Here is a 12,500-nt window from a genome sequence, read left to right on the forward strand (position 1 = left end):
TTGACCTAGATAGTTTGTGTGTATGTATTGATATGTAGGCTAGGTGTGCCTTTTTAAAAATGTATGTAATTCTGTCCTTGAGCTGTTCTTGTCTATTGATGTTCTGTATTATGTCATTCTGTATTATGTTTCATGTTTTGTGTGGAACCCCAGGAAGAGTAGCTGCTGCTTTTGCAACAGATAATGGGGATCCTAGTAAACTACCAAAATACCAAACACACACACATATACACATACACACATATAGACACACACAAGCTCACACACGCTCACACACGCTCACACACACGCTCACACATGCTCACACACGCACGCATATACACAAAAACACACACACACACACATACATACACACAAATATACACACAAAAACACGTTATCAGTTTATAGATTGATTAGGTTAGGGTTAGATTGATTGGGTTAGGGTTAGATTGATTAGGTTAGGGTTAGATTGATTAGGTTAGGGTTAGATTGATTAGGTTAGGGTTAGATTGATTAGGTTAGGGTTAGATTGATTAGGTTAGGATTAGATTGATTAGGTTAGGGTTAGATTGATTAGGTTAGGGTTAGATTGATTGGGTTAGGGTTAGATTGATTGGGTTAGGGTTAGATTGATTAGGTTAGGGTTAGATTGATTGGGTTAGGGTTAGATTGATTAGGTTAGGGTTAGATTGATTGGGATAAGGTTAGATTGATTAGGTTAGGATTAGATTGATTAGGTTAGGGTTAGATTGATTAGGTTAGGGTTAGATTGATTGGGTTAGGGTTAGATTGATTAGGTTAGGGTTAGATTGATTGGGTTAGGGTTAGATTGATTGGGTTAGGGTTAGATTGATTGATTGGGTTAGGGTTAGATTGATTGATTGGGTTAGGGTTAGATTGATTGATTGGGTTAGGGTTAGATTGATTGGGTTAGGGTTAGATTGATTAGGTTAGGGTTATATTGATTAGGTTAGGGTTAGATTGATTGGGTCAGGGTTAGATTGATTGGGTCAGGGTTAGATTGATTGGGTCAGGGTTAGATTGATTGGGTCAGGGTTAGATTGATTGGGTCAGGGTTAGATTGATTAGGTTAGGGTTAGATTGATTAGGTTAGGGTTAGATTGATTAGGTTAGGGTTAGATTGATTGGGTTAGGGTTAGATTGATTGGGTTAGATTGATTGATTGGGTTAGGGTTAGATTGATTGGGTCAGGGTTAGATTGATTAGATTAGGGTTAGATTGATTAGGTTAGGGTTAGGGTTAGATTGATTGGGTTAGGGTTAGGGTTAGATTGATTGGGTTAGGGTTAGGGTTAGATTGATTGGGTTAGGGTTAGATTGATTGAGTCAGGGTTAGATTGATTGGGTCAGGGTTAGATTGATTGGGTCAGGGTTAGATTGATTGGGTCAGGGTTAGATTGATTGGGTTAGGGTTAGATTGATTGGGTCAGGGTTAGATTGATTGGGTCAGGGTTAGATTGATTGGGTTAGGGTTAGATTGATTAGGTTAGGGTTAGATTGATTAGGTTAGGGTTAGATTGATTAGGTTAGGGTTAGATTGATTAGGTTAGGGTTAGATTGATTAGGTTAGGATTAGATTGATTAGGTTAGGGTTAGATTGATTAGGTTAGGGTTAGATTGATTGGGTTAGGGTTAGATTGATTGGGTTAGGGTTAGATTGATTAGGTTAGGGTTAGATTGATTGGGTTAGGGTTAGATTGATTAGGTTAGGGTTAGATTGATTGGGATAAGGTTAGATTGATTAGGTTAGGATTAGATTGATTAGGTTAGGGTTAGATTGATTAGGTTAGGGTTAGATTGATTAGGTTAGGGTTAGATTGATTGGGTTAGGGTTAGATTGATTAGGTTAGGGTTAGATTGATTGGGTTAGGGTTAGATTGATTGGGTTAGGGTTAGATTGATTGATTGGGTTAGGGTTAGATTGATTGATTGGGTTAGGGTTAGATTGATTGATTGGGTTAGGGTTAGATTGATTGGGTTAGGGTTAGATTGATTAGGTTAGGGTTATATTGATTAGGTTAGGGTTAGATTGATTGGGTCAGGGTTAGATTGATTGGGTCAGGGTTAGATTGATTGGGTCAGGGTTAGATTGATTGGGTCAGGGTTAGATTGATTGGGTCAGGGTTAGATTGATTAGGTTAGGGTTAGATTGATTAGGTTAGGGTTAGATTGATTAGGTTAGGGTTAGATTGATTGGGTTAGGGTTAGATTGATTGGGTTAGATTGATTGATTGGGTTAGGGTTAGATTGATTGGGTCAGGGTTAGATTGATTAGATTAGGGTTAGATTGATTAGGTTAGGGTTAGGGTTAGATTGATTGGGTTAGGGTTAGGGTTAGATTGATTGGGTTAGGGTTAGGGTTAGATTGATTGGGTTAGGGTTAGATTGATTGAGTCAGGGTTAGATTGATTGGGTCAGGGTTAGATTGATTGGGTCAGGGTTAGATTGATTGGGTCAGGGTTAGATTGATTGGGTTAGGGTTAGATTGATTGGGTCAGGGTTAGATTGATTGGGTCAGGGTTAGATTGATTGGGTTAGGGTTAGATTGATTAGGTTAGGGTTAGGGTTAGATTGATTGGGTTAGGGTTAGATTGATTGATCTTATGCTTTACACTGCTTTGGTTTTCATTAAATGTAGGAATTCACACCCTGCATGGAGTACAATATTAAAGACAGATTCATACAGGTTGAACCTACATGGTCACAATATTAAAGACAGATTCATACAGGTTGAACCTACATGGTCACAACATTAAATACAGATTCATACAGGTTGAACCTACATGGTCACAACATTAAAGACAGTTTCATACAGGTTGAACCTACATGGTCACAACAATAAAGACAGTTTCATACAGGTTGAACCTACATGGAGCACAACAATAAATACAGTTTCATACAGGTTGAACCTACATGGAGCACAACATTAAAGACAGATTCATAAAGGTTGAACCTACATCCACTTTTGTTGTTGTTTCAGGGTTTGAGGAATATCCGGTACCTGGGTAAGGGAACCTACATCGACTGCGCCCTCGCTAACATGACACAGGAAATGACACGTTTGCCCTCTAACCCCGGAGCGCTGCGATTCGCTGTCGTGATTACCGACGGTCACGTGACAGGAAACCCGTGTGGCGGGGTGAAGGTGACGGCCGAGCGTGCGCGCGACGAGGGTATCAGAATGTTTGTGGTCGCGGCAACAAAGAACGTGGACGAGACGGGTCTGAGGGAGATCGCTAACTCTCCGGCCAACGTCTACAGAAAAGACTTCCTGGCTGTCGACCTCAGTGGCAACAAGCCTGTTATACAGCTGGATACTATAGACCGGATCATCAAGACCATGGTAACACACACACACACACACACCCACACACACACACACACACACACACACACACACACACACACACACACACACACACCCACCCACATGCTAACACACACACACACACACCCACACGCTAACATACTGTTATACAGCTGGACACTATAGACCTCATTATCAATACCATGGTAACACACACACTACCACACACACACACACACACACACACACACCCACACACCCACACGCTAACACACACACACACCCACACGCTAACATACTGTTATACAGCTGGACACTACAGACCTCATCATCAATACCATGGTCACACACACACACACACACACACACACACACACACACACACACACACACACACACACACACACACACACACACACACACACACACACGCTAACACGACCACACACTAACACGCTAACACGACCACACACTAACACACTACCACACACACACTAACATAGTGTTATACATCTGGACACTATAGACCTCATCATCAATTCCATGGTAACACACACACTACCACACACACACACACACACACACACACACACACACACACACACACACACACACACACACACACACACACACACACACACACACACACACACACACACACACACACACACACACCCACTCGCTAACACGCTCACACACACCCACTAACATAGTGTTATACAGCTGGACACTACAGACCTCATCATCAGTACCATGGTAACACACACTGTGATGATCATATTCAATAAACATGTTTAAGTAAAATATTTTGTATTTTTCTTTTTCCAGACCCATCTGGCCTATCAGGAGGTGAGACTGAAGAGAGAACCACACTATCTTACCATAGAAGCAACCTACAATAACCTATTCTATTTAATTAGATATGATTGTATACTATTGTATACTATTACATATTATTATGTGATTATATACTATTATATACTATTAAATATGATTATATAGTATTATATACGATTATATATGTTTATATACTATTATATATTATTATATACTATTATATATGATTATATACTATTATATACTTTTATTTATGATTATTTACTATTATATATGATTATATACTATTATATACGGTTATATATGATTATATACGATTATATATGATTATATGCTATTATATAAATGATTATATATGGTTATATACTATTATATAAATGATTGTATACTTTTATATACATGATTATATACTATTATATATGATTATATATGATTATATACTATTATACAAATGATTATATATGATTATATACTATTATATATGATTATATACTATTATATAAATGAATATATATGATTATATACTATTATATAAATTATTATATATGATTATATACTATTATATAAATGATTGTATACTTTTATATACATGATTATATGCTATTATATACTAGTATATATGATTATGTAAATGATTATATATGATTATATACTATTATGTACGATTATATATGATTATATACTATTATATAAATGATTATATATGATTATATACTATTATATATGATTATATACTATTATATAAATTAATATATATGATTATATACTATTATATACTATTATATAAATGATTATATACTATTATATATGATTATATACTATTATATATGATTATATACTATTATATATGATTATATTCTATTGTATACTATGATAACAGATGCACAAGATGTTGATATTGATACCTGTTTTCCATACATGTGGTCTCTCTCAGTGCTACAAGGTGAAGTGTCTGGAGACAGATGGAAGTCCTGGTCCTGAAGGACACAGAGGACAGAAGGTACAGGCTAGAGTCCTGGACGGCTCCGTTACGCTAGAGTCCTGGACGGCTCCGTTACGCTAGAGTCCTGGACGGCTCCGTTACGCTAGAGTCCTGGACGGCTCCGTTACGCTGGAGTCCTGGACGGCTCTGTTACGCTAGAGTCCTGGACGGCTCCGTTACGCTAGAGTCCTGGACGGGTCCGTTACGCTAGAGTCCTGGACGGGTCCGTTACGCTAGAGTCCTGGACGGCTCCGTTACGCTAGAGTCCTGGACGGCTCCGTTACGCTAGAGTCCTGGACGGCTCCGTTACGCTAGAGTCCTGGACGGCTCCGTTACGCTAGAGTCCTGGACGGCTCCGTTACGCTAGAGTCCTGGACGGCTCCGTTTTTTTATAGACTCCACACGCTGACCACATCAATTCTGAGCCCCACACAATATCCGACATCATTTCCTCTGCAGCCCGACCCACCCACATAGAATTGTTTCCGAGTGCCGATCCGTTACGTGCAAAATAACATCAATTTATTGAATAGTTTTTATGACTCCAGAGTACTAGGCTATTAGGCTACTCCCTGTATGAATTAATTTGTCTGCATGTCTATTCAACATTTATAGAAAAGGAAACCATGCCATGAATTAAGAACGATATATTTTTATTTTCATATTGCGATGCGTCTCTCAAATCACTTTCAGAAAAAAAAGAGCCTTGTAATTAGCCTTCCTACCTAATGAAAGACTATAGCCGACACAAAACAATACCTTTACATTCAATATTGTTTAGATCATCAAATAGTTTAGGCCTAATTCAACTTAAATAAACTAGTCCCAAAATGGAATATGGAAGAATAGGCTACTCAAATTTTTACCAGCCGTATTGGTTTACAATTCATATAGCCTGCATATGGTATAATGAACAGATGTAATACATCCTTAAGAGTCTATTGACGTACTGGTGCGTCAATCTAAGTAACATAATACAAATTCCCAATCAGAATCCATCAGTTTAAACTGGAGATATTATGGGCTGCATCTCAATCCAACACATCTGCCGATTTCAGCAAAACAATAGGTCATTTATTTAGTAGGCCACTTTTACCAGCCACACCAGTTTACCTGCGTAATGAACGAAAGCCTGAAATAATGTAATAATGAAGTGATAATTAACTGAATTATTGAAAACAGTAGGCCTACCTGGTTGCACTTTGTAAAGGCTGTGTATCTATCTACTGTGTTGTTTTCCTTCCAAAGTGGGGATTTAAATCCCGCAGCACCTGTTTCCAACATGGTGTGTTAGCCTAGTCCCTGATCCTAACCTTTCTGTTAGTTTCTCTGGGTAGGTCTGCGTTAGACATATTCACTTAAGCCAGGCTATCCAGGGAATGTAAACGTGTCAACGTGTCATATCCTTACGCGAGGAGAGGGAACATAAGCTCTATGCGTGGACAAATCAGAACGTTTCAGCACCGCACAAATAATGGCCAGTTCCCTGCTCCACTCTCGCCTGCGTGGCTGTTGGCCTAGGTGAGGTCTGCCTGGCCTGCGTGGCTGTTGGCCTAGGTGAGGTCTGCCTGGCCTGCGTGGCTGTTGGCCTAGGTGAGGTCTGCCTGGCCTGCGTGGCTGTTGGCCTAGGTGAGGTCTGCCTGGCCTGCGTGGCTGTTGGCCTAGGTGAGGTCTGCCTCGCCTGCGTGGCTGTTGGCCTAGGTGAGGTCTGCCTCGCCTGCGTGGCTGTTGGCCTAGGTGAGGTCTGCCTCGCCTGCGTGGCTGTTGGCCTAGGTGAGGTCTGCCTCGCCTGCGTGGCTGTTGGCCTAGGTGAGGTCTGCCTGGCCTGCGTGGCTGTTGGCCTAGGTGAGGTCTGCCTGGCCTGCGTGGCTGTTGGCCTAGGTGAGGTCTGCCTCGCCTGCGTGGCTGTTGGCCTAGGTGAGGTCTGCCTCGCCTGCGTGGCTGTTGGCCTAGGTGAGGTCTGCCTCGCCTGCGTGGCTGTTGACCTAGGTGAGGTCTGCCTCGCCGCTCACAGTGGAATTCTCAACACAATGCAACACAACAAGCTACTGGGTTTGTGAAAAGTCTATTATTAGGTTTCCGACCCGCAATGTAATTGTTCTGAACCGCGAACCCACCCAGGGGTTGAAAAAATGTTTTCATTCCACCAGCGAGTTTATATTTTTGCACCTCACCCGCGGGAAACTGTGGGTATCGGACCCCGATGCAAGACTCTACCACACAGACACACACACACACACACACACACACACACACACACACACACACACACACACACACACACACACACACACACACACAAACACTTGTTCTGACTCTGTTGTGTGCTACAGGGAGCTAAAGGAGACAACGGCAACCCTGGACCTAAAGGCGATAGGGGAAGACAGGGCGACCCCGGCATCGAGGGTCCCATCGGTCAACCAGGAGTCAAGGCAAGTCTCCAGGCTCCTCCCATTCACACACACTACCAGTAATAATGTCTTTAAATACACTACCCTTAACAATGTCTTTAAATAAACTACCAGTAATAATGTCTTTAAATACATTACCCTTAACCTTAACAATGTCTTTAAATACACTACCCTTAACAATGTCTTTAAATACACTACCCTTAACAATGTCTTTAAATACATTACCCTTAACAATGTCTTTAAATACACTACCCTTAACAATGTCTTTAAAATACCCTACCCTTAACAATGTCTTTAAATACATTACCCTTAACAATGTCTTTAAATACACTACCCTTAACAATGTCTTTAAATACACTACCCTTAACAATGTCTTTAAATACACTACCCTTAACAAGGTCTTTAAATACACTACCCTTAACAATGTATTTAAATACACTACCCTTAACAATGTCTTTAAATTCCCTACCCTTAACAATGTCTTTAAATACACTACAGGTAATAATGTCTTTAAATACACTACCCTTAACAATGTCTTTAAATACACTACCCTTAACAATGTCTTTAAATACACTACAGGTAATAATTTATGGAAAAGCTAGAGATGTGGCTACTAGTAAAATGTCTTCATCTGTAGTGACTCAACCAGTAATACTGAAGGTCTCTGTGTGTTTGTAGTAATAATGTCTTCATCTGTAGTGACTCAACCAGTAATACTGAAGGTCTCTATGTGTTTGTAGTAATAATGTCTTCATCTGTAGTGACTCAACCAGTAATACTGGAGGTCTCTGTGTGTTTGTAGTAGTAATGTCTTCATCTGTAGTGACTCAACCAGTAATACTGGAGGTCTCTGTGTGTTTGTAGTAATAATGTCTTCATCTGTAGTGACTCAACCAGTAATGGTGAAGGTCTCTGTGTGTTTGTAGTAATAATGTCTTCATCTGTAGTGACTCAACCAGTAATACTGAAGGTCTGACTGGTTCTTTCCTCTCTTGCGCTTCTATAGGGTGAAATAGGGATCAAAGGTGAAAAGGTGAGGTCAATATTTATTATCCATTGATTTGTCTATTGATAATTGGTTATTAGACCTGCTCATCGTGGGACTGAAGCACAGGAGGTTGGTGGCACCTTAATTGGGGAGGACAGGTTCGTGGTAATGACATCAAACACGTGGATTCCATTGTGTTTGATTCCGTTCCATTCGCTCCCTTCTGGACATTATTATGAGCCGTCCTCCCCTCAGCAGCCTCCTGTGGGCTGAAGGTAGTCTAGATGAAAGATGATAGGTTATGGATTATTGCTGTGTGTTTTCAGGGGGAGATCGGAGCTGAGGGGAAGAAGGGTGTGGCCGGCCTCGCTGGACGCAACGGGACAGATGGACAGAAGGGGAAGATCGGACGCATCGGCGCTCCCGGCTGCAAAGGAGATCCAGGAGACAGGGTATGTTCTGAGAACCCTGACTAGATCCAGGAAACAGGGTATGTTCTGAGAAACCTGACTAGATCCAGGAGACAGGGTATGTTCTGAGAAACCTGACTAGATCCAGGAGACAGGGTATGTTCTGAGAAACCTGACTAGATCCAGGAGACAGGGTATGTTCTGATAAACCTGACTAGATCCAGGAGACAGGGTATGTTCTGAGAACCCTGACTAGATCCAGGAGACAGGGAATGTTCTGGGAAACCTGACTAGATCCAGGAGACAGGGTATGTTCTGAGACACCGGACTAGATCCAGGAGACAGGGTATGTTCTGAGAAACCTGACTAGATCCAGGAGACAGGGTATGTTATGAGACACCTGACGAGACCCAGGAGACAGGGTATGTTCTGAGACACCTGACAAGATCCAGGAGACAGGGTATGTTCTGAGACACCTGACTAGATCCAGGAGACAGGGTATGTTCTGAGAAACCTGACTAGATCCAGGAGACAGGGTATGTTCTGAGAAACCTGACTAGATCCAGGAGACAGGGTATGTTCTGAGACACCTGACTATATCCAGGAGACAGGGTATGTTCTGAGACACCTGACTAGATCCAGGAGACAGGGTATGTTCTGAGAAACCTGACTAGATCCAGGAGACAGGGTATGTTCTGAGACACCTGACTAGATCCAGGAGACAGGGTATGTTCTGAGAAACCTGACTAGATCCAGGAGACGGGTTATGTTCTGAGACACCTGACTAGATCCAGGAGACAGGGTATGTTCTGAGACGCCTGACTAGATCCAGGAGACAGGGTATGTTATGAGAAACTAGACTAGATCCAGGAGACAGGGTATGTTCTGAGAAACCTGACTAGATCGAGGAGACAGGGTAGTGTTCTGAGAAACCTGACGAGATCCAGGAGACAGGGTATGTTCTGAGAAACCTGACTAGATCCAGGAGACAGGGTATGTTCTGAGAAACCTGACTAGATCCAGGAGACAGGGTATGTTCTGAGAAACCTGACTAGACCCAGGAGACAGGGTATGTTCTGAGACACCTGACTAGATCCAGGAGACAGGGTATGTTCTGAGAAACCTGACTAGATCCAGGAGACAGGGTATGTTCTGAGAAACCTGACGAGATCCAGGAGACATGGTATGTTCTGAGAAACCTGACTAGATCCAGGAGACAGGGTATGTTCTGAGACACCTGACTAGATCCAGGAGACAGGGTATGTTCTGAGACACCTGACTAGATCCAGGAGACAGGGTATGTTCTGAGAAACCTGACTAGATCCAGGAGAGAGGGTATGTTCTGAGAAACCTGACTAGATCCAGGAGACAGGGTATGTTCTGACAATCCTGACTAGATCCAGGTGACAGGGTATGTTCTGAGAAACCTGACTAGATCCAGGAGACAGGGTATGACCTGAGAAACCTGACTAGATCCAGGAGACAGGGTATGTTCTGAGAAACCTGACTAGATCCAGGAGACAGGGTATGTTTTGAGAAACCTGACTAGATCCAGGAGACAAGGTATGTTCTGAGACACCTGACTAGATCCAGGATACAGGGTATGTTCTGAGACACCTGACTAGATCCAGGAGACAGGGTATGTTCTGAGAAACCTGACTAGATCCAGGAGACAGGGTATGTTCTGAGAAACCTGACTAGATCCAGGAGACAGGGTATGTTCTGAGAAACCTGACTAGATCCAGGAGACAGGGTATGTTCTGAGACACCTGACTAGATCCAGGAGACAGGGTATGTTCTGAGAAACCTGACTAGACCCAGGGTATGACCTCACAGTGTGTGTGTGTAATATATTTACGTGTGTGTGTGTGTGTGTGTGTGTGTGTGTGTGTGTGTGTGTGTGTGTGTGTGTGTGTGTGTCGGTCAGGGTCATGATGGTCACCCAGGAGATGCGGGCGATGGTGGTCTTCCTGGAACAGATGGAGAGAAGGTACAGGAAATACAATCATTATACAGTTGCCATATACAATCACTATAAAACCACCCCTATAATCACTATACAACCACCCCTATAATCACTACATAACCACCCCTATAATCACTATACAACCACCCCTATAATCACTATACAACCACCCCTATAATCACTATTCAACCACCCTTATAATCACTATACAACCACCCCTATACAACCACCCCTATAATCACTATACAACCACCCCTATAATCACTACACAACCACCCCTATAATCACTATACAACCACCCCTATAATCACTATACAACCACCCCATACAACCACCCCTATAATCACTATACAACCACCCCTATAATCACTACACAACCACCCCTATAATCACTACACAACCACCCCTATAATCACTATACAACCACCCCTATAATCACTATACACCCACCCCTACAATCACTACACAACCACCCCTATAATCACTATACAACCACCCCTATAATCACTATACAACCGCCCCAATAATCACTATACAACCACCCCTATAATCACTATTGAACCACCCCTATAATCACTATACAACCACCCCTATAATCACTATACAACCACCCCTATTATCACTATACAACCACCCCTACAATCACTATTCAACCACCCCTATAATCACAACACAACCACCCCTATAATCACTATACAACCACCCCTATAATCACTCTACAACCACCCCTATAATCCCTATACAACCACCCCTATAATCACTACACAACCACCCCTATAATCACTATACAACCACCCCTATAATCACTATACAACCACCCCTATAATCACTATTCAACCACCCCTATAATCACTATACAACCACCCTTATAATCACTATACAACCACCCCTATACAGCCACCCCTATAATCACTATACAACCACCCCTATAATCACTACACAACCACCCCTATAATCACTATACAACCACCCATATAATCACTATTCAACCACCCCTATAATCACTATACAACCACCCCTATAATCACTACACAACCACCCCTATAATCACTACACAACCACCCCTATAATCACTATACAACCACCCCTATAATCACTATACAACCACCCCTATAATCACTATACAACCGCCCCAATAATCACTATACAACCACCCCTATAATCACTATTGAACCACCCCTATAATCACTATACAACCACCCCTATAATCACTATACAACCACCCCTATAATCACTATACAACCACCCCTATAATCACTATTCAACCACCCCTATAATCACAACACAACCAGCCCTATAATCACTATACAACCACCCCTATAATCACTCTACAACCACCCCTATAATCCCTATACAACCACCCCTATAATCACTATACAACCACCCCTATAATCACTATACAACCACCCCTATAAACACTATACTACCACCCCTATAATCACTATACAACCACCCCTATAATCACTATACAACCACACAACCACCTCTATAATCACTATACAACCACCCCTATAATCACTATACAACCACCCCTATGATCACTATACAACCACCCCTATAATCACTATACAACCACCCCTATAATCACTATACAACC

General features: G+C 41.9%; 1 protein-coding gene across 6 annotated transcripts in view; it reads left to right on the forward strand.

Moving 5' to 3' along the window:
- Window positions 1-12,500, forward strand: part of LOC106592181 (collagen alpha-2(VI) chain) — a 66,813-nt gene that overhangs the window by 28,366 nt on the left and 25,947 nt on the right. For all 6 annotated transcript variants that reach the window (XM_045694546.2, XM_045694543.2, XM_045694544.2 and 3 more), the window contains exons 5-11: window positions 2,983-3,345; window positions 4,138-4,158; window positions 5,081-5,146; window positions 7,462-7,560; window positions 8,546-8,572; window positions 8,854-8,979; window positions 10,865-10,927. In XM_045694546.2, coding sequence (XP_045550502.2) covers window positions 2,983-3,345; window positions 4,138-4,158; window positions 5,081-5,146; window positions 7,462-7,560; window positions 8,546-8,572; window positions 8,854-8,979; window positions 10,865-10,927 — 765 coding nt within the window. The remainder of the gene's footprint in view (window positions 1-2,982; window positions 3,346-4,137; window positions 4,159-5,080; window positions 5,147-7,461; window positions 7,561-8,545; window positions 8,573-8,853; window positions 8,980-10,864; window positions 10,928-12,500) is intronic.

Source organism: Salmo salar, chromosome 14, assembly GCF_965601325.2.
Source record: "Salmo salar chromosome 14, fSalSal1, whole genome shotgun sequence".
In the NCBI taxonomy this organism is placed as follows: domain Eukaryota; kingdom Metazoa; phylum Chordata; class Actinopteri; order Salmoniformes; family Salmonidae; genus Salmo; species Salmo salar.